Source organism: Pelophylax lessonae, assembly GCF_965119305.1.
Source record: "Pelophylax lessonae genome assembly, chromosome: 1".
NCBI lineage: Eukaryota > Metazoa > Chordata > Amphibia > Anura > Ranidae > Pelophylax > Pelophylax lessonae.
This window is the reverse complement of record NC_138768.1, coordinates 337,639,447-337,663,217: the sequence shown is the minus strand read 5'-3', so window position 1 is coordinate 337,663,217 and position 23,771 is coordinate 337,639,447. Positions and strand designations below refer to the sequence as shown.

The 23,771-nt window shown below is 41.5% G+C and overlaps 1 protein-coding gene across 4 annotated transcripts in view; it reads right to left on the bottom strand.

Annotated features, from left to right (window-relative positions):
* Positions 1–23,771, bottom strand: part of SEMA4D (semaphorin 4D) — a 171,746-nt gene that overhangs the window by 68,736 nt on the left and 79,239 nt on the right. For all 4 annotated transcript variants that reach the window (XM_082243109.1, XM_082243110.1, XM_082243111.1 and 1 more), the window contains exons 2-6: positions 12,321–12,593; positions 7,125–7,270; positions 4,525–4,587; positions 2,653–2,751; positions 1,324–1,417 (exon numbers count right to left, since the gene is read on the bottom strand). In XM_082243109.1, coding sequence (XP_082099235.1) covers positions 1,324–1,417; positions 2,653–2,751; positions 4,525–4,587; positions 7,125–7,270; positions 12,321–12,414 — 496 coding nt within the window. In that variant the 5' untranslated portion in view covers positions 12,415–12,593. The remainder of the gene's footprint in view (positions 1–1,323; positions 1,418–2,652; positions 2,752–4,524; positions 4,588–7,124; positions 7,271–12,320; positions 12,594–23,771) is intronic.

The following is a 23,771-nucleotide window of genomic DNA, read 5'->3' as shown; positions in this document are numbered from 1 at the left end:
TTCACACAGACGGACCATTCAGATCCGCCTGTTCGTTTTTTTGGCGGATCTGAACGGTCCCCCCATGCATTCCTATGGGGCATCGGAGACATGTCCGCTGACATCCGACCCGATCCGTCAAATCTGGACGGATGGAAACCCTATTTTCCATCCGTCCAGCGGATCGGATCGGATGAGAACGGACCGACGGTCCGTTCCCATTTAATTTCCCCCCATAGAGATGCATGGGGAACTGACAGCTGTGTCTCCGCACACAGCGTGGAGACACAGCTGTCATCCTCCTGCTCAGCGGGGGATCGGCGGCTCAAACCCCCGCTGAGAAAAACGGCATCCGCCGACGGACGGATAGTGTGAAAGGAGCCTAAGTCAGGATAACCCAGAAGATACAACACTGGTCACAGCCTAGTAAAAATGTTTCCAGAAAAAAAAATATTCACACATGGGAGTTGCTACTCCAGGTAATGGAAACCAGTCAGAGGAGTAACCAAAAAAAAAAAAAAATTGTAGGCTGGCAGTTGGTAAAAATGAAAGCACAGTTAGGAATTACTATTTAAATACTTTTATATACAGTATTTTTTTTTTTTTTTATGTATTCCGTAAAATGCTGCTACAATTTCCTACATGTGTCAGGATAACTTTTTTCTTGCACTAATGTATGCACTAAATCTCAAGTTGGACCTTCTGAATACCATACTATAAATAAAGCTCTGACAAACAGAAGTTTACATACTGTAAGAGCCGGTTCACACTAATCCGACTCCAGGGCCCCTCGACTTCGGGCAACTTTGAAGTCGCCCGTGCAGCGCGACTTCAGCGCGGCTTGCAAACGACTTCTCATAATTGAAGTCAATGCAAGTCGCTCCAACTTTGCCAAAAAATAATGCAGGAACCTTTTTCTAAGTCAGAGTGACTTGAGTCGCTCTGATTAGAACGGTTCCATTGCACAGCATTGGGAGCTACTTGTCAGGCGACTAAGTCGCCTGACAAGTCGGATTAGTGTGAACCGGCTCTAAAGGTGAATTAATAACACATTTACATTTCATTACGCAAAGACTACTCTTCTGAAAATTTATGAGGACTGAACTGTGGCTGCAAAATTCAATGCTGAATGATGATGCAGTAAATATGACCTGCAGGGCACTTAATTGAAATACAGCTCTGGTAATCATCCTGATGTCATAAGGGTTGATTAATTTGGCCACGTACTCTAAATGTTTCGTCTGATAATCTCTCCTGTAAAATTTGAATCAGCTAAATCTTGCACACATTACCTTTCTTAGCTTTACTTATTTTAGGGTTTTGTTCTGATAATTATTGACTTACCAACCATCACTGAAGTGTAACTTTGCGCAGGATCAAAAGGACATCGTCCTTTACCATCTTCATTTTTGCCTACCAGCCGAAAGCTACTAAGTTCCTGCAAAAACAAAGATGCCTTCTGTGACATACCTGTAAGTGAACATCTCAGCTCTCTACTGTTTAATAGCTATACTGGGCCGTGTGATGAATTCAAAAGTACAATACTCAGAATAAAGCTAAAAACTTACAGAAACTCCCTCCAGATCCCAAAATCACTCGGCTCCAAGACATGGACCATCATGTAAGTCTAGTACGGTTGGGATACCGTAGCAAGCAGTTGTGAAAAATCAAAAAATAAAGAAACTAGTTATGGGCTCAAGGCCAAACTATCACAGAACTGGGTACCCAGATTTGTGATGGTTTGGTCTTGAGCCCATAACTAGTTTCTTTAGTTTTTGATTTTTCAGAATAAAGCTAGCAGGTTCTCCCTCCTCTACTAATCTTCTCTTACCCAGTTTGCACACCTTACTCAATAACATGGAAAAATGGCAGTCATTAACCACTTGCCGACTGCTCACATTGAGGGTACTGCCGCAAAGTGGCTCGGTATCGTCCAGTGACGTAGACCTACGTCGCTGGACCCCTCCCCTTCTCGGCGGCGCACACGCGCCGCCGGAGGCTCGCTCCCGCTGTATTCAGACACAGCGGGAGTCGGGCCAGGGGAGGAGAGGCGGTGGTCACCGCCGCTCTTCCCCGATAGTCGGGGATCGAGTGAGGAAATCGGCTCGCTTGTGTAAACAAAGCGGGCGGATCTCCTATGTGACAGGCAGAGACAGATTACAGGATTTAGCATAGCTGAACCTGCGATCTGTGCCTGTATCACTTAATCCCCTCCCCCCACACACGTCAGTAAGCACCAGGCATACATTTAACCCCTTGATCACTAAGTTAACCCCTTCTCTGCCAGTGTAATTTTTACAGTAACAGTGCATATTTATAGCATTGATTACTGTAGTAATGTCACTGGTACCCCCAAAAGTGTCAAAAATGTCAGTTAGGGGTCCGATCTTTTAACTGTCAAAGTAGAAAAATATTGTTATTTTTTCAAAATTGTCGCTCTTTTTTTATTAATATCGCAAAAAATGAAAAGTGCAGAGGTGATCAAATACCACCAAAAGAAAGCTCTGTTTGTGGGAAAAAAAGGAGGTAAATTTAGTTTGGGTACGGCATTGCATGACCGCGCAATTGTCAGTTAAAGTCGCACAGTGCCAAGTTGCAAAAAGTGGCCTGGACGTAAAGAAGGAAAATCCTCCGGTGGTAAAGTGGTTAAAAAGGCATTATAGCAAAACTTACCAGAAAATCACAGGAGGGATGAAATGCATTGGTACCACACACATACAAAGTGTTTTCGTTGAGTGGCTGCAGCACTCTAATGTAGTTCAGGCATTCTGTCTGTAATAAAGGAAACAAGCAATGTGTTATTAATGAAATAAGTAAAATGTTTAAGCCAATACACACAAATTGGCATTACAAGAAACAAAAACAAGTGTTTGGGAACACACATTGGGGGTATATAAATAATGTATATAAAAATTTAATATAAAGAATGTAAATTATTTACAGACATACAATTTCAAAGTACAAGAAAAAAAGTGCACATGGAATGTAAAAAAATGTGGCTATATACCCTGTTCAGAAATAAAACCATTTCTGATTAAAACATGGAGGAGGTCTTATTCAGAAAACTCTAATTGCCTGGTAGTCATGTGGATTCTCCTCCTTCAACAAGTTGTATGTAGAATATGCAAAAAGTATTTTAAAGTTTAACTCTGGGAATTTGAAAAATTGTACCCCTGAAATGGGGCCCTGAACTGCAAGGGTTAAATGCTCATCGAGTCTAGGGGGGACAGAAACAGGCAGTACTACCTATCTCAACCCAGACTCCGGCACTCTCCTCTGGTCAGTCCTTCAGCACCATCACATACAATGCAGGGCTATTAACATTGCACTGTACATGAAGGAAGGGGTGTGACTGTGGCCTAGATCGGAGGTGGTACGGGACCAGTCACACGCATAGTGGGAGCGTGGCAGAGGACGGAGTAAGGCTCCTTTCATGCGGGGGACTGACTGGGTCCATCTGTCAGTATTTCAGGCGGATCCGATCGGACCATCCACTGCCCTCTATGGAGCGGTGGATGTAAACAGACATGTGCTTATTTACACCCTCCTACACTTGATCCGATCCTATCCACTAAAAAAAAGAAATTTGAGGGTCCTTGTACAACATCCAACCCCCCAGAGAGAAAAACAAGCTTTATCCGTTTTATCAGCCTCCGGACCTGTCATCTGCCTGGATCAGTGGAGAGGCGGATCCCTTTAAGGCAAGTATTAAGGTAAGTATTACTGCCAATTATGGTAATCTTCGACATAATGAGCACTTAACCATTATACTGCCGGGGGGGGGGGGGCTTACTGCATATTGCTTAATTCCCAGATTTAGGGTTTCTGACTTTGCTCCAACTTCCTGATCTGCATGCGTATTCCTGTTCAGTAACACAGAAAGTAATGAAGCCAGATTGTCAGCATACCAACCAGCATTTCAAAAGCACATGTCTCTTAGACCCCGTTCAGACAGGGGCGACGCGACTTGCGTGCACCGCGAACTCGGTGCGACATGCACGGACTTTATATCATTGAAGTCAATGCAAGTCGCCTCCAGGTCGCCCCAAAGTAGTACAGGACCCTTTTTCTAAGTCGGAGCGACTTGTGTCGCTCCTATTAGAACGGGTCCTGTGCTAATCAATGGCAGGCGACCCACCGCGACTTGTCAGGCGACCAAGTCGTTTGACAAGTCGCGCTAGTGTGAATGAGGTCTTAGGAAAAAGTTATTTGTTTTTCTATCAAACGTGATCTTAAAGGCTTCCTGTAAAACAACAGAGCCACTAATCAAAACTTGACTTGTAAAGAGACATCTGGAGTCCAATGCCAGTAGGAGAGAAGGCAGCACTGTGACTTATGAGCTGGATGACTGTTCTACATTTGCAAAACAAAAATGAAAAATACCTGACCGCTGTATGATAATTATAGACACCAACTCTAGAAGCAAAATATGTACACAAGTTTATTCTAGTAACACCAGAAAATCACACCTTGAAGGGTCATAGAAATTGCAAATAGTACAAACACTTGTAGCTAATTATTCATCAAAGTCAAATGCTTAAGTACCTCTTTGGATTTGCCTTTCCGTACGCACTCTCTGCTCTTGTCTTCAGTGGCTTTCCAGTAAGCCTGAAATCAAAAGGTTAATGTTATTCAATTACCTTTTTAAATTAGTGGAAGTTGCAACAGCCGTGCAAAATATATGAATATATAAAAAAGTTAAACCTAATATAGATAAAATCCTTTAACCTTAAGCAAGCATCAACTAGGTCTCATGTGTCAAACACAAGGCCCGCTGGCCGAATCTGGCCCGCAAGGCAATTTCCTGTGAACCTTGCACCCAGGGATTTTTGCAGCTGAAATGTGGCGGAACCCTGTTTAACTCCTCCAGCTCTAGCCCTCTGCTCCCTGCTTACCATTGTCACTTGTAAACACAGAAGCCTTCTGTGTTTAAAAGAACAGCTTTCCTTTTAGAGATTCTCACAAATCCCTACCTGCCCTGAACTCACCACAGAGACAAGGGAGATGAGCATGCAGGTGCAGTGCGGGATGGGGCATCTCATGGTAAACTGTACTGAGATTCCTGTTTGTGCCTGGCTGCACAGATGTAGATTTATTATCTCCCCACACACTGTGCATAACACACCCCTAAACCCTACCCTCTGTATGTAGCGCACTCCTCAACCCTACACTTTGTACACAACGCACCCCTGAACACTGCCCTCTGTATGTAGTGCACCCCTGAACCCTGCGCTCTGTGCACAAGGACACCCCTTGAACCCTGCGCTCTGTGCACAAGGGCACCCCTAAACCCTGCGCACAAGGGCATCCCCTAAACCCTGCGCACAAGGCCACCCCCTGAACCCTGAGCTCTGTGCATAAGGGCACCCCCTGAACCCTGTGCATAAGTTCACCCCCAGAACCCTGTGCATAAGGGCACCCCCTGAACCCTGTGCATAAGGGCACCCCTGAACCCTGTGCATAAGGGCACCCCTGAACCCTGTGCATAAGGGCACCCCCTGAACACTGTGCATAAGGTCACCCCCTGAACACTGTGCATAAGGTCACCCCCTGAACACTGTGCATAAGGGCAAGGGCACCCCCTGAACCCTGTGCATAAGGGCACCCCCTGAACCCTGTGCATAAGGGCACCCCCTGAACCCTGTGCATAAGGGCACCCCCTGAACCCTGTACATAAGGGCACCCCCTGAACCCTGTGCATAAGGGCACCCCCTGAACCCTGTGCATAAGGGCACCCCCTGAACCCTGCGCTCTGTGCATAAGGGCACCCCCTGAACCCTGCGCTCTGTGCATAAGGGCACCCCCTGAACCCTGTGCTCTGTGCATAAGGGCACCCCTGAACCCTGCGCTCTGTGCATAAGGGCACCGCTGTGTACTTAGCACACCCCTGAACTCAGAGTTGCATTTCTCAAATAGAACACAAATGTGGTGATCGGTGGACCAGCAGCTGCAGAAAGTCTGCAGGAGCCTGTGCAATGCGCCTGTGATCCATTTATTGTGGTTGCAATGAAACTGCTGGCTTTTATGCAAAATAAAAAATGAATAAATAAATGCACATTTTAACTGCAAATATAGGTAGATGTATTATTTGTTAGGTAAAAGGTGAACTTTGCCTTTAGGAGACCAAATTTAATTTGTGGGATAGTTTCTCAGCTATAATCCTTAAGTTGCACCAAAAGGTCAACAGATTTAACTAATGAAAATTGTGGTACTTGTAGATCCAGTGCAAACAACTGAAGTCCTGTGTGGAGCACCAGAAAACCCTGCAAAATGACCTGCTGGGAGCATTTAACCAATTGAGTGGAAATATGAAGTGTTATTTATGACAATTACATCCAGTGAACTTTGATACACGGTTTACAAATATTTTAATCCATCTAAGGGTATTATAGCTTATTGCTGGTCCAGAATTCAACTTTAATAAAGATGATAATGTTCTCGCTTAATCCAGTACCCCAATCTATTTCTAGATTACTATTCTGTAACCCCCCTTCCAAGCACGATCCCATCAAGCTCTACTGCTCTATAAAAGGTGCAGGTACCTTCTGACAAGACCATTCACATGCATGTATGCCAAGGGAATACAGTTATGTGCTGTACAAAAACCTATAAATTATACAAATGTGTTCAGAACACGGCTAAATTATTTATGGAAAATGTTTCATTATCCGCTTATCTTCTTTGATAGTCTTTTGTAAAACCAGATCCAGTACGTGTATGTTTCCTTTCAGCAAAGTTAACACATTAAGCCCTAGTTCACACAACTGCGGCATGCGACAGAGTTGACCCAATAACAGCAATGGAACCGTTCTAATCGGTGCGACTCAAGTCAACTCAAAGAAAAAGATCCCTGCACTACTTTATCATGACTTGCATTGGCTTCTGTTAAAGAACTTGTATGCAAGCCGTGACAAAGTCACGCAGGGATGTCGGTTTCGAAGCCACACTGGTGTGAAGCGGAACTCATTGAAAGCATACTTTTTTTCTATACAGGGATTAGTATTGAGAAGGGGATTTTTTCTATTTTTTTTATTACAGATATCAATACATTCTACTACACAAACAAAACCCACCAGAAATGTACTCATAAGATAGAATTTAGAACTTAAACTGCAGTATCTGTTGATGCAAAAACAATTACCCACCTCATGTTTCTTCTCTGAAATATCCAACGAATTTACTGCAAAAATGACTTCCCGCGCTCCAATATATAAAACATCCTGGTCTTCACTTAGTAATAATGTGGAGTAATTATAAATTTCTTGCTCCTTGAAATGAGTTAAACTAACTTCTACAAAAAGAAAAAAAAAAAGAAAATGTAAGCTGGTACTCTACATGTCTTATACAACTTAACCATACCTTCATCTAGATTTCACTAGCATACAAAAAATATGAAAATTACTGTAGATGAAAAAAAAAGAAAAAGAAAATGACTGTAGATGTTCACAATCCAGTAATTTGCTTCAAACAAAAACATGTCTCATAGTAACATGTAGGGAGGCACATCCAATGCAGAATCAAGGGATTAGAGGTTTCAGATTTCCCATTGATCTGACTAGTAAACTGAAACCCTATTAGATGCTACAGACTACAGCACTTGACACATCACACTTTGCAGTACTTTCCCATTTTTCAAACAGGGTAATATTTCAGTTAAAATCTGAATTTTTTAAAGAAAATTAGGTTTCTATGCTTACATTTTCAGGAAAAAATATACTAAAATGAATTTTAGTGCACACAAACACAATATAATACCCATTTTTTTTTGTGTAAAATATAAAAGATGGGGTTGCATCCAGTAAATAGATACCAAACATGTCAAGGCTTAAAATTGTGCAAACCCGAGAAATGGCATAAAACATCGGTACCCAAAATTGCCCAAAAGCGACATTTCAAAAGACTTCACAGATCACCGGTTTAGAGTAAGCAGTGAATGATTGAATGATGATATGGCCATTAAATTATTGCTCACTCCACCATTCACAGTGATACCTAACATGTATGGCAAAATCACTGTTTACATGCAAGTGCGTGCCCTACTTATTAGTTTCTATTCAAGTGTGTGCTGGATGACAAGTTGCTCTTAAAATTTTTTTTTTTTATCTGTATATATTTTATTAGGATTTTCATTTTTTTCATTCAACTTTTGCTATTATAATAACTTGGGCAGGTGACAGGTTCTTTTAAAGGATAAGTTCACCCTTTGTAACATGTTATAAACGCACTGGCCACCGCACCTATATTCGAATGTGTGCGCAGGATGACAGGTTGCTCTTAAAGTTTTTTTTATTTGTATTTATTTTATTATGATTTTCATTTTTTTAACACAATTTTTTTTATCCAACTTTTGCCATCATAAGGGGGATAACATTGACGGGTTCTTTTAAAGGATAAGTTCACTCTGAACCTGCAATACTCAAAGCTAATGGTTCCAATTTACTAATGGCAGAGGAGATTGGGGCTGGGGTACAGGGTGGAACTTCACTGTACTTGCTCTACAGCCATCTGGATAACTTTTACATGAAAGCCAGGAGCTGGCGGAAAATAAATTATACAGCAGCAGCCGTGAGCTAGTTTTAGCCCTAAAGAATACTAGGACTTTTATAAACATACCATGGTACACAAGGGGTTAAAGATTAATGCTAGCTATACATGGCTTGAATTCTGGCAGATTCCTGAGGACCAGTCGAAATTCTAGCTGTGGGCAGCCCTGTTGGCACCACCGGGCTCACAATAGCTGTCAGGGAGTATTGCACCATCCACAATATGTAGGATTAGCCTTTTTTTCAGTTTTGAGTAAAGGTGGAGAGCACACATCTGATTATCTACTCCAGAATTCTAAAGTGCTCCAAAAAGTGAACATGCATCCAAAAAAAGTGCATACCAGTGAATTCAATCACTCATTGAACTGATATGACCTTCAAACAAAAAGGTAGGTCTGTTAACGCTTTCAATTTCTTCTACCATTCAGAGCCTCTCTGCATCCAGGTGGATCAAACCAACGCCAGTATCTTGCTCTCACTCACCAATGCCGTGAAAATCACCAAGCCCATGATTAGGGCCTGATAGCTGAAACACATTGGCTTTTTTGACTGTTATTCACCTACATCAATAAAACTATGTTTACCCAACTTCCATGGCACCAGCCTATCTCCCCTTTTTTGCACAGATTGCACATGGAGGTTTGCAGAGACTTCCCAGGCTGAGTGCTGTGTTCTTAAAGGCTGACCAGGCAATACAGTAAACCCCGGCTCCATCGCGGTTCAGTTTTTGCGGTCCCGGTATATTGCGGTTTTTTTTGTAATGTTATTTTACTATATAAATCATTAAAAATGAAATATTTTTGTGTTTTCCATAGCTCTTGCTATGTCTCTCAGTATCTTTTATGGGTTTAAATGAGTTTCTATTGTTTTAAAAGTGTTTTTAAAGACCTTAAAATGCTTTTACACGTACAGTGACAGTAAAAAAAACATGCCTACAATGCATTTTAATAGGGTTTTTCTATTTTGCAGATTCTCACTTTTCGCGGCTGGGTCCGGAACGTAACCCCCGCAATGGAGGGGGGGTTTACTGTACACATGAAGTAGTAGCTCAGAGGCACCATGAAAATCAGACCAAAAAAAAAAATCGAAATTGCGTAAAACTAATTATATTTACTTTATTCATAAAAAAAGGTTTACGAATACACTCACATTAATTGTGACCCTTTTTTATGAAGTGATATTAATGGATTTTAAGCAATGAGTTCTTTTCGGATCCGATTTTTATGGCATTGGTGAGTAAAAGGAAGATGCTCTTGTAATATATTTGGAGTTGGTTTGATCCAACTGGATGCGGAGAGGCTCTGAATGGTAGAAGAAGTTTAAAGGGTTGACAGACCTTTCTCTTGTTAGAACAAATGACATGTATAGGAGGCTCTGTCTATGATCATGGAGTGCAGCACAGTTGTTATATAATAAAAACAATCTAACAGCCACGTGTAGGAAGTAGAACTTCCCAGGTGTGGGTTTGTAGAAAACTCATACAGATGATATTTTACATACATCTCATCTAAAATGTTCCTTTCTTACAGAAATATTCCAGGAAACGTCATAAGAGAACTAACGTTTCCTCACACGTAGGACACATGATACTGTACTGTATGCAAATGGCATGAAATGTATAGGAGGTTGTGTCTCTGATCATAGAGTGCAGCACAGAAGAGTGTCAGTGATCGAAAACCAGCAATAAAAGATGCCAGTTTGCTAATACGTAAGGGACACGAAACCTAATAAAGTGAGAATGAATTAGGACAATGAATGGAGTTTTGACAGTGACTGAGGTAAATCAGAGCTGAATGCTCGAAGATTAGTAAAGTTAGAGAATTGTTAGGTGTTAATAAGAAAATAAAGTTTATAGATTAGGCCATCTATAAATATACAGATTACCCTACGCAAGCATAATTAGGTGAACACTAGGGCAGCTCTAAACCTTTATCATGGGAACCACATAGAAGGACATACTGGATGTTTTCACTAAGCAACAAAATTTCCCAATGTACGATATTACAGAAGATGAAGATTCAGAGGCTTGTTTTTAATACGAAACCTATTTCAGCTGATCACCAGCCCTATTCAAGATACATCTAAAGTCCTGGTAAATAGCTAAATACTTAGATAAACAGGTATAACAGCTTCCTTATAGGTGTTTAGTTTAGAATTGTATTTCTGTCCATCCTATTTTTACGTTTGCACAGCTCTGCCAAACAGCACATCTATGTGTGGCATGAACAGGTCCTTCACCCAAGCCTGTAACTAGACAGTGCTCAGCTCAGTGCTCTCTCCTCCTATCAGCACAATCATCTTTACCACCTCAACTAATGGGCTCCTTGTGCTGCTTCTCACTTTACTAATCTGAGCTTTACTGATGCTAAATCAAATTCAAGTACATGCACAGCTTGCTTTAAAAATATATCTACTGTATATATTTAATAGTTTGTTAATAAAAACAGAGCTGCATTCATTTGTGTCTTTTATATCAATAGTTTCAAAGTGATTGTAAAGTGATCCACATTTGGATTGCTCTTTAGAGAGCATTTGCCAGGCAGTCAGGCTCAATGCCTGCTTTAACCACTGGGACACCGCACTAGCGTGCCGCAACTGTTTTCTGCTGTGGCATGTGTACATCCCTAGCCACTGCAGCTTAAGGGGGAGTGGGGGAATGTGGATCATATCAGGTATAAGTAATTTGAATGGAAATCCAGCTGTACAGTTGCCATTTCTGTGTATTGCGGCAGCACGAAGTGACATGTGTCAGTGCCAAATTTCTGGATCGGATGACTATGAGGTACACATAAGGTTATAATTACTCATCAGATAATTGACATTCGTGGACTTCACTTTCCTGAATCAGAAGAGAACATCTGTGGATACCCTCATTTTTCTTTTCAGCTATGACTGTCATGAACTAAAATTAGTTCCATCAGACTTAAGCTGGTTTGAATCGCAGAGTTCAGCAGGGACTGTCCAAGATTCAAATCCTCAGTGGTCAGGATGATTGTACCCAAGTCAATCCATTGTAACTTGGGTACACAATTAAAATATTTGATTTTTGGCATGCGATTACTGCCAACGGCTATAGGCACTAGCAATCATCACTGTGTTCTCCCGGCAGGGATTGCTCCCAGTACACCCCCCGCCCCTACGCAGGAGGGATTTCCCCATCAATAGTGTTTCTTTCCTTCAACCTGTGAAAATTTGCATCGTCTATAGCCTGTCTTAATCAGACCTTACGGGGTTTTTCTTCTGCTGGTGTTCCGGTATACTTTCGTAACACTTTGAGTGACATGGACCTTTTGCAAAAAGTGAAAAATCTGCAGCTAAACTGTTTTACGCAACAGAGAAGCTTTGCTGATAGAGGAACCATCTTTTACATGTCTGTTTTAGTAGATTACTTACAAGCAGGGTTAAATAAAAAATGGCAACTATGAAAATTGTAGTCAAACATGCCTTTTTGAAAAAATACATAAAAAAAAAAAAAAAAAAAAATGCTCCAAAGTCGCCTTGGCATTTGACAAAACCAAATTTTTACAATATACTTAGGACAGATATGAGAATGTAGTCATGAATAGATATTGCAGAAACACATTAAGTATAGTATTCGCCATAGTTAAAAAAAAAAAAAAAAAAAAAAAGTTAGCTTAAAGAGTATACAAGGAAGTCAAAGTGGCCAAAATAAAATAGTTATTAACAAATTGTGAGACCACAAAGATAGCAATCACGGTAAAAAGAATAATATGGGGAATTAGAGCTTACTGTAGAATAAAAAACTATAAATGAATTCTGCTGGTAATCATTTTTTACCTGTTGGTTTCCATGTGATCCTGGGCTCTGGAAATGTTGTTGCAGCTGGCAGAACAAAACAGAGAAGCGTATACAGAGGGTGCAAAAATGCCATGTTACGTGGGAGCAGATCCAACGATTCAGATGCAAAAGGATGTAATCTAACAGCTGTGCCAAGGTGGGAGCAAGCCGATGAGAAGCATGTATGGATTGTTACTTCAGACCAAATAACATCATCAGGTCAGCTCCACAAAATGTGATTCTGTGCAAGAGTTTTCTGTCTTTATGAATCATCTGGAAAAAAGGAAGTTCTGGTCAGACACACTTCCTAGAACAATGATACTGCACTACAAAGAGAAAACCTTTACAGAATACACTCTACAGCTAGTCTACTAAACAGTTATATGTGTTTAGAATAAATATAAAGCAGAAAACCAGCTAAATGTAAATGGTAACTCCTAATCTTGGGGTCAAAAAACTGTTTTTGGGTGTGATTACAATGGTGGTGTTATCTTTGCACAGGACTGCTATTAGATTTAATAAACTATAAATAACTACAAACTGTATGTACAGCATTTTTTTCTTGAAAAGGATGTAATAAAGTTTAGATGGCTGGACTAGATTATACAAGATTAAAGCACTGGTGGCTCTGTGTCAGCTCAACTATATAACAATCATTAACTAAACGTAATAAATACTGGAATACATATTACCTCACTGGTGTCCACGTGTTCAGTTATTATAAGTGCTGGTTCACACTGCCGCTACCACTAAAGTAGCGTCGCTTCCAGCGCGACTTTGACGCGATTTTGACGCGACTTTGGCGCGACTTTGACGCGACTTTGGCGCGACTTAGCGCGACTTTGACGCGACCTAATCGCGAGGCAACTTTTTATTTGGCCAATCACAATCTGATGTCTTGTGACCTAATTTCCTTTTCCTGTGTTTTTTTTTTTACATATTTCCTTTTTCCCATGTGTGCAGTGTTGTGTGTCTCACATAGCTTTGTTTGTCTGTCCAGAAACGTAAAAAAAAAAAAGAGCTTTTTTCCTATAATTTTTAAGAAGCACATGCCTCCAAAGACACCCAAAAAATGCCCGTAAAATGTCTGCAAGAAAAAAAGCCAGCCGCAGAGAAGCCGTATTCCTGAAAATATAGTAAAAATGCTGTTTTTTAGGGGTTCTGGACATGCTACAGAGCTGAAAATTGACAGGTACACTTTTTAGACCCCCCAGACACTAAATAAAAAAAATGACATGCCTGCCTAAAAAAATGCCCGCTAAATGCCTGCAAGAAAAAAAAAGACAGCTGGTAAGACACTACAAAAAATTATAAGAAAAATGATTTTTTTTTAGGGGTTCTGGACATGCTACATAGCTGAAACTTGACAGGGACACTTTTTTGACCCCCCAGACACTAAATCCAGAAAATGACATGCCTGCCTAAAAAAATGCCCGCTAAATGTCTGCAAGAAAAAAAGCCAGCCGCAGAGAAGCCGTATTCCTGAAAATATAGTAAAAATGCTGTTTTTTAGGGGTTCTGGACATGCTACAGAGCTGAAAATTGACAGGTACACTTTTTAGACCCCCCAGACACTAAATAAAAAAAATGACATGCCTGCCTAAAAAAATGCCCGCTAAATGCCTGCAAGAAAAAAAGACAGCTGGTAAGACACTACAAAAAATTAAAAGAAAAATGATTTTTTTTAAGGGTTCTGGACATGCTACAGAGCTGAAACTTGACAGGGACACTTTGTAGACCCCCCAGAAACGAAATCCAAAAAATGACATGCCTGCCTAAAAAAATGCCCGCTAAATGCCTGCAAGAAAAAAAGCCAGCCGCAGAGAAGCCGTATTCCTGAAAATATAGTAAAAATGCTGTTTTTTAGGGGTTCTGGACATGCTACAGAGCTGAAACTTGACAGGGACACTTTTTAGACCCCCCAGAAACGAAATCCCAAAAATGACATGCCTGCTTAAAAAAATGCCCGCTAAATGCCTGCAAGAAAAAAAGACAGCTGGTAAGACACTACAAAAAATTAAAAGAAAAATGATTTTTTTTAGGGGTTCTGGACATGCTACAGAGCTGAAACTTGACAGGGACACTTTGTAGACCCCCCAGAAACGAAATCCAAAAAATGACATGCCTGCCTAAAAAAATGACCGCTGATGAATGCCTGCAAGTATAAAAGACAGCTGGTAAAGACACTACAAAAAATTAAAAGAAAAATGTTTTTTTTTTAGGGGTTCTGGACATGCTACAGAGCTGAAACTTGACAGGGACACTTTTTAGACCCCCCAGAAACGAAATCCAAAAAATGACATGCCTGCCTAAAAAAATGACCGCTAATGCCTGCAAGAAAATTATGCTCTTTTCTTGTTCACTGCCATTTTTTAGCAAAGTCGGATGACAAGTCGGATTACAGGTCGCTTCAATTAAGATAAGGAGGCGACTCCCATTGAAGTATATGGGACAGGTCGGATCACTGGTCGCCTGAAAGTAGTACAGGACCCTTTTCTGAAGTCGGAGCGACCTTAATAGCGGCAATTAAGACGGCACTGATTCATTTACATTGGTTTGGTCATGTCAAGCGACCTGGGGCGACCTGGGGCGACACAAGTCGCCTCGTGAGTCGCCCTAGTGTGAATGGGGGCTTACTATTCTTATTATACAGGATTTATAAAGCGCCAACAATTTAAAACGTTGCGCTTTACAACATGAGGGCAGACAGTACAGTTACAATAATAATTACAATTTTATTTATTTTTTGGAAAAAATATCACTCGTGTCCATTTCTTCATTTTCTTTTTTTTTTTTTGGACTCCAATGGTTTTTGATTCTTTACTCAAAATCTAATGTCACACTCATTTAATCTTTTTAACCACTTAAGCCCCGGAAGATTTTACCCCCATTCCGACCAGGGGGTATTTTGCGATTCGGCACTGCGTGACTTTAACGGACAATTGCGCGGTCGTGCGACGCTGTACCTAAACGAATTTGGCGTCCTTTTTTTCCCACAAACAGAGCTTTCTTTTGGTGGTATTTGATCACCTGTGCGATTTTTTGATCACGCGCTATAAACAAAAAAAGAGCGTCAATTTTGCAAAAATAGCAATATTTTTCACATTTTTTTATATGAAATTCCCCAAAAAAAAAATTTAAAAATCTAAATTTTTTTACTTTTTCGGCCAATTTGTTTTATGCTACCTATGTTTGGTAAAAAAAAAAAATCGCAAAAAGCGTATTTTGATTGGTTTGCGCAAAAGTTATCGCGTTTACTAACAAAGGGAAAGATTTTTGTCATTTTTGTTGTTTTTTTTTTTTTAACGTGTAATGGCGGCGATCTGCGATTTTTTTGCGGTACTGCGACATTGGGGCGGACAGATCGGACCCTTGACTGACATTTTTGACACTTTTGGGGTTACCAGTGACATTTCTACAGTAATCAGTGCTATATATATGCACTGTTACTGTAAAAATACACTGGTAGTGAAGGGGTTAACTTTATTTGGGAGGGAGGGGCTGTGTGTATCCCTAGGGGCGTGCTTTCTACTGTGATTGGCTGGGGCTTGAGCTGTATGGACACTGATCAACGGATCTACATACTAGATCCGAGTGATCAGTATCCTAACAGCAAGGAGAATGACAGGTGGCTTGTTTACACAAGCTGCCTGACATTCTCCCTCTCCCCTGCCGATCGCCGAGTGACCGGCGGACATCGGGTCCGCCGGTCACACGCGCGGGGGGGGGGGGGGGGGTCCGTGACCACGCGGGAGCGCGCCTCCGGGGGCGCGCACTCGCTCCCTAGACCCTCACAAGCTAGTGACGTAGCCCTACGTCACTTTGCCTGTGAGGGGCTGACTGCCGACGTAGATCGGCGTTAGGCAGTCGGCAAGTGGTTAAATACATTTATTTTAATTATTTATTATTATTATTTTAAATTTACTTTTTTTTTTAAATAAATATTAGCTCACTCCTGTCTATGTGTTAATTTATTTTTGGACAATGGTTTTTAGACCATCACTCAAAAATCTAATGTCACACACATTAAATTTAATTTACAAGATATTCAATGTACAGAACAAAGTTATTCAACATCTGGCAATCTAAAAAAAACAGTTGCCCCTTTTTAAAATAAAAAACTGTATGCACTGCAATTAGCACCTAGGACCTTGCTTTGTGCACTGGTGCTCAGTCATGTTGGAATAGGAAGGGGCCATCCCCAAACTGTTTCCACAAAGTTATGAGCATGAAATTGTGCGAAATGTCTTGGTATGCTGACTCCCTAAGTTCACTGGAACTAAAGGGCCAAGCCCAACCCCTGAAAAACAACCCAACACCATAATCCCCTCTCCATCAAATGATTTGGACCAGTACATAAAGCAAGGTCCATAAAGACATGTATGAGCAAGTTTGGGGTGGAGGAACTTGACTGGGCTGCACAGAGTCCTGACCTCAACCCAGTAGAACACCTTTGGGATAAATTATAGCAGAGACTGTGAGCCAGGCCTTCTCATCCAACATCAGCACCTGACCTCACAAATGCACTTCTGGAAGAATGGTCAAACATTCCCATAGACACTCCTAAACCTTGTGGACAGCCTTCCCAGAAGAGATGAAGCTGTGATAGCTACAAAAGGGTGGGCAAACTGAATATTATACCCTATGGACTAAGACTGGGATGCCATTAAAGTTCCTGTGTATGTAAAGGCTGGTGTAGAAACACTTCAGGTGTTGACAGGTGGCTAAGAGGAGATTAGCCCTCTCCTGGATGCCTGTTTTTTTTTTTTTGGTCGAACTATCAAAGCGCTGTAATGAAGAGGTATTAGATGCCGATACTCACGTGGTAATGCATATATATTTGCTGTATTGCAAACTTTACAGACAATCACTTTGTGCCTTTATGTGAGTAATGTCATTCATGTATCTGAAACTACAGACATCAATGACAAAAAACAAAAAGGAAAAAGAGAAGCATGCCACTGAAAGACCTTGTAATGCCTTGTACACACTGAGAAAATCGGAGAAAAAATACCGCTTTTTGAGCTATTGTCCGATCATTAGTACACAGCTTTCGAGAGCCAATTATCTGCAGACAAACACAAAATATTTTCTCGTACGATACCAGAACAAACAATTTTCATTTAATTTGTACAGCATTCATCCTTACAAAATCGAGTGAACAAGAACGCGCGTGCTCGGAAATGAAAGAATACATTACAATACATCATCGCTGGAAGTTGTATTCGGTGTTAGGAGAATTTTTGTAACTCTAGTAACCTATTTGTTTTCGATAGGAGAATAGCATGCAAAAACTAGAAAAAAAAAAAACAATCATTCATCCGATATTCTCATCTTGTGTAACAGGCTTTAAGTGATAATAAAGCTTTGGATTTTTTTGCATTAAAATAACAAACATGTTATACTTACCTGCACCGTGCAGTGGTTTTGCACAGAACAGCTCCAATCCTCCTCTTCTCGGTCCCCCACCGGCGCTCCTGGCACCTGCCGAATGCCCACAGAGAAAGCAGCTTGCAATGGGGGCACCTAAGCAGGCTCGCTCCTGAGCTGCATCTCTAAGTGTGCATTCATACACAGAGTTGTGGCTCGGCCCCGCCCCTCTATCCTCATGGGCTCACTCACTAGCTGTGATTGACAGCAGCCCTTAGGAGTTAGAGTCCCTGGAGAGCCAAGGCTCTCATGCACATCGCTGAAGAAAGATTGGGCTTAGGTAAGTATTAGGGGGGCTGCTGCCCCTTGAGCCTTTACAACCACTTTAACCACTCTAACTACAGCTAAATAAAACACATATACTTTCCAAAGTCCCTCTTAGATTGTAAGCTCCAACGAGCAGGGCCCGCTGATTCCTTTTGTACCAAATTGTATTGTAACTGTATTGTCTACCTTCATTTTGTTAAGCGCTGCGCAAACTGTTGGCACTATATAAATCCTGAACAATAATAATAATAAGACCTACCAGCAGTAAAAGTATGCCCACATTAAGCCAATTACAAAATTACACAGATCCAAGATATGGATCACCCAAACCACACATGACCCCTGACAGGGGTTCTGCAGTGCATCTTGGGACACTGCTGCTGTGCCAGAGATTTGTAATTGCCTGTAGTCTGACACTCATTTTATTTACTCAAATGTTTAGATCACTAGCCCTATAGATGGCCAACATGCAGGCGTACAATACGTATTTCTCTAAAAAAGATACAAGGCAGTCACATATTGCAAGCATTATGATGTATACTCAATCCGGGGCTGTGTAATACACTGTACGGAATCGCACTCTGGCAGCACGGGGCATCATGGCTACTATGTGCATAGCGGTTTGGAGGGGGATTTGGATGTAGTTTATATTTCATTTTTCTTGAAAAGGTGAGCTTAACCTTCAAGGGCTCTTCACACCAGTGGTCCCATTATACTACTGGTGTCTGCTGTGAAAGAAGTGGTACTGATGTATTGTAAACAACCCTTTGCACTGTCTACTTTTTTTTTCCAGCTTTATTGAAATGACATTACATTCTTCTTTATTTATAGCAACACACTGTGCTAGAAAGTACAGTACAAACTGAACCTATAGGACATAAGGCCAATCCAGTCCAGTGCAGACCAACGCATATGGTGCGGCCCAAAATCCCAATTTCTGCCATTTTTTCTTTTTTCTTTTTCAAATTTGGAAATTTGTGGGAAAGGGTTAGTACTTCTGTCAGTTTTTACTTTGAGGAGGAGATTTCCCTTTACCTCCAAAAACAGTAATACAAACTGCTTTTATTACTGGATTGGGAAAATATATGGCTTTGTGTGGAGCACGACAAAAATGAAATAAAGGGGAGAAAAAAAGCCCGGTCACGTGACCTGTCCAAATTGCATGAATAGCTTTTATCCAATCACAGAACTCCTTGGGGCACTGCAACCTTCGCATGACAGACTGCATTTTTTGAACAGGCTGTAAAACGCGAGCTGCCGTGCATGCAACCGTCCAGAATGTAATGAAAAGCGGATAGCAATATACGCTCTTCAGCAATGTTTATAGTCTATAACAGGTATATTTTCTGTTCTTCTGCAGCTTTATGGGGACATACCTATACTCATCACATGAAAGCAAGGATGGTCAGGTATTGTGTAAGCCAGGGCTTGGCAAATTTGTTTTGAATCTAGATGCCAGCTAAAGAAGTTAGCAGATAGTTAAAAAACAAAAAACAAACAAAACAAAAAAAAAAAAAAAAACTTACAAAAAGCTTTATTTTTTTGTTTCTGCCGGTCCCATGAGGTGGGCAATTATAATTTATGTCTTTTATTATATTTAAAAATCAGACAGCTAGCTCATTCAGTTACAATGCTACTGAATGTGACCTAACTACGTATTTTCAAGGTATTACCAATATTACCGCCAAGGTCTAGGAAACGCAAAATGTCAGTAAAAAAAAACACTAAAGTTAATTTTAGGGCACAAAAACGCAATAAATTATCCATTTGTTTGGTAAAATATAAAAGAGTAAATAGATAACCAACATGTCAAACCCTAAATTTGCATGTCCCACGAAATGGAGACAAACTTCAGTACCCTAGATTTTCTGTAGGCGACACTTTTAAAGCCCCTTATAGGTCATCAGTTAAGCATTATGACGGAGGCCTGGTGCTAGAATTATTCCCCTCTCTCACCCTGGCGTGTGCGTTGATATACAACATGTGTATTGAAAGCAAAGTTTTCATGCGTAGGTACCCCAGCGCTTGAGTTTTACATTTGCATGTGCGTATATGTGGGGATGAGGGGCCTCAACATTTTTTTTTTTTTGGGGGGGGGGGATTTTATTTTGCTTGGGTATAACTTGACTTTTTTACAATTAAAAAAAATTATAATTTTTATCACACAGGGGACAAAAAGTCCCCTAGGTGATGATTTTTTGGTGACATTTTCTCTAATGAGACATCCAGGGTCTAAAAGACCCTACATCATGTCTCCCCTGTACTCCACTGAATGTAATGCAGTGCAGATTGCACTTTACCCACGTGGGCAAGCAATCAGATGGCTCCGCTGCTTCCACCTGGCAAGTGAGCCCTGATAGCAGGGCTAAATGTAGGAAAAAAACTACCTGCCCGGCGACCGAAACTGCAAGTCCCGAGCTTTAGGCAACACAAATTGTGCATTCCTACAACAGTGAATTGCTGACAAAAGCCCAGGCACCACGACACAATTTCTAGCCACCAGGGCGACCTGGCGCCTAGGATTTGTCAAGCCCTGGTCTAACACTGCAGGCAGAGTTACAGAACTGCACATTCCACACAGTATTGTTCCATCTTCTGGAAGACAGAGCTCAATGGGTTAGAGTTGCTATCACTCGTCTCAGCCTCTGAAATCAACAAGCTGCTTCTGGTAACAAGACCTTCCCTAGCTGAATTATTGGACCATTCTCCAAATATCTTTAGTACAGTAGTGAATGACAAGATAAGTAAGGCTTCCATGACCATCCCACCAACCTCTGATGATTATCTAATACTCTACTGCTCAAATTCACGAAGGTCACTTGCGGTCTGCAATGTCCATTAATAGAATAGTCATGGCACGGCTGCTAGGCAAGGGTAACACAGTATGGTATGGAAAAAAAAAATGTTGTCACGTGTCAACCTATGACATGAAAATGAAGCATGAAACCTGTATACTGGACATTCAGTAGATTTTCCATATGGCATGGCAGATTCTTAGCATATTTTTAGCTAGCTAAGAGCAGGCCGTTTCTGACTACGCTGCAGTATTTCAGTCTTTATAGCTTGCAGCTGAAGCAAACTATACCAATTGGAAAATAAGGGAAAATTTAAGTACAGGGGGAGGACTGAACTACAAGAAAGAACGTGAGGCTCTGACCATTCAATCTGTTAAATGGCAGTGTAGAATCTAGTCCTCGGTCGTGCTATAAGCTCTTCTGAGGCTGCAATCATTTCTCCAGCAAATCGTAACTCCTCCTAAAAGATGTTGGCCAGTGTCAGCTCACAGACATTGGGGTCAATTCACGAACGTTTACCGCAAGGGATAACGTGGTCATGCGACTCATTTGCATAAATAATCGCATGTGGTTAATTAAGTCCAGATCATGAAAAAAAAATTATTTACTACAAAATGAAAAATGTGCTGGTAAATACAGAGCAGAAAGTAAAAGAAATGTGATTTTTACCTACCACCACAGTTTTGCTGGTGGTATCACATGTGAAATTTGTCAAAAAAAACCCCTGACTCTCATGCGTTTAAAAAAAAAAAAAATACCAGCCCCTTATCCGAGAATGAATCTTCAAGCGATCGCCCCCCCCCCCCATTCTGAATCATACCAAGCTACATGCCCTCAACATGGGGGCTGGGTGCTTTGGGGCAGGGAGGGGCTCTGCCCTCCACACCCCAAAGCACCTTGTCCCCATGTTGATGGGGACAAGAGGCCTCATTCCCACCATCCTGGCCGGTGGTTGTGGGGGTCTGCGGGCAGGGGCTTATCAGAATCTGGAAATATCCCAGCCTCCCCCCCCCCCATATGCGAGTATGGGGTACATAGTACCCTTACCCATTCACCAAAAAAAGTTTCAAAAAGTAATAAAAACACAGATGCAGTTTTTGACAATTCCTTTATTAAAAAATAAAACAATTGTGTCCCCGATATAAATCTATCATCAATCACGCCGCCCGCCGACCCCAAAAAAGTCTCCGCAAGCGCCGACGGCTGACCTCTGAATGCCTCCTCCGCTGTTTGACAGTTCTTATATAGGTAAGGGCAGGGCTACCTGGCGACATCACCTGGTGGCACTGCCCCCCTTGTGACATCAAGGACCGATGCATGCTGGGTCAGTGACATCACAAGGGGGCGGTGCCATCAGGTGATGTCGACAGGTGGCCCCGCCCGTACCTATAAGAAATGTCAAACAGCAAAGGAGGCATTCGGCGGTAATCTGTCCTTGCTATCAGAGCTTTTTTTTTTTGGGGGGGAGGGGAGTTGGGGGCGGTGTCATTGACCATGGAATTAAATCGGGGGACAGAGTTTCGTTTTTAATAAAGGAATTGTCAAAAAAACGTTGCTGTGTTTTTATTACTTTTTGACACTTTTTTGGTGAATGGGTAGGGGTATAGTCATTCACATGGAGGGGGGGCAGGATCTGGGATCTAAGCCCTCTGCCCGCAGACCCCCACAACCACCAGCCCGGTTGTGGGAATTAGACCCTCGTCCCCCCCATCAACATGGGCACAAGGTGCTTTGAGGGGCGCTCGCTGCCCCCCTCCCCCTTTTCTGACCTTCCGGGCTGCATGTTCAGATAAGGGTCTGGTATGGACTTTGGGGGGGGGGGGTGCCCACAACGTTTTTTTTTATTTATTTTAACATTTGTCCCTTGATGGCAATGGTATTGTATTGCAATTTAAATGTCATTTAATTCTGTTTTTTTTTTTTTTTTTTTTTTTTTTTAGAATTCTCATTTTTTGCTGCAGCATGTTCTACACATGCTACAGATGGTATGCAGGGGAGGGGACCCCACAACTGTTTCCAAATTCATTATTTTACCACATTTTATTAGCCATTATTTAACTCTTTGTGAATTGATCTCATTATAACAAGCCCCCCCACACCAACTTGTGATTTCAATTACTCAACCTGGCACTGCTGCAAAACTTTTTTCATCATAGTTGGCGGTCAACAGTCATGTGATGAAGTCACTTGAGCATGTGACAATACACGTAGGCACGGGCAGCAAACGTCGGAGCCGAAGTGGAAGTACGTTAGTGTGCAAGCTGATAGTTTCCAATATTGTATTATTTACACATGTGATTACCATGAAGTGACATACAAGTGGTGCAGCAGATCTCTTAAAGACACAGCAACACAATTAAAGTGGAATTCAGAAAATTAAGTGCTGCTAGAGGACTCCAGGCTGGCCCCTTTTGTAGGTATAGCTATGTAAAACATTAAAAATAGGTGTCTATACTATTTAAAATCCAATAATAAACTGTCTCACACTGCTCAGCACATGCTCAGTTGCGCTACATTTTTAGGCACTGCTGAATTTGTAGAGGCCGATCTGCTGACAGCCTTAAATCAGAATAAAACCCTTCTATCCTTACAACCATGGCAGCTGCTACTGTTTGATCTGCAACTTCCATGGTGCTGCACATGTGATAATGCAACAAAGCAAGGTCCACAAAGACATGGATGAGCAAGTTTGGGGTAGAGGAACTTGATTGGCCTACACGGAGTCCTGACCTCAACACCTTTGGGATGAATTAGAGCAAAGACTGCAAGCCAGGCCTTCTCGTTGAACATCAGTACCTGACGTCACAAATGTGCTTCTGGAAGAATGGTCAAACATTCCCATAGACACACTCCTAAACCTTGTGCACAGCCTTCCCAGAAGAGTTGAAGCTGTTATAGCTGCAGAGGGTGGACCAACTCAATATTGAACCCTACGGACTAAGACTGGGATGCCATTAAA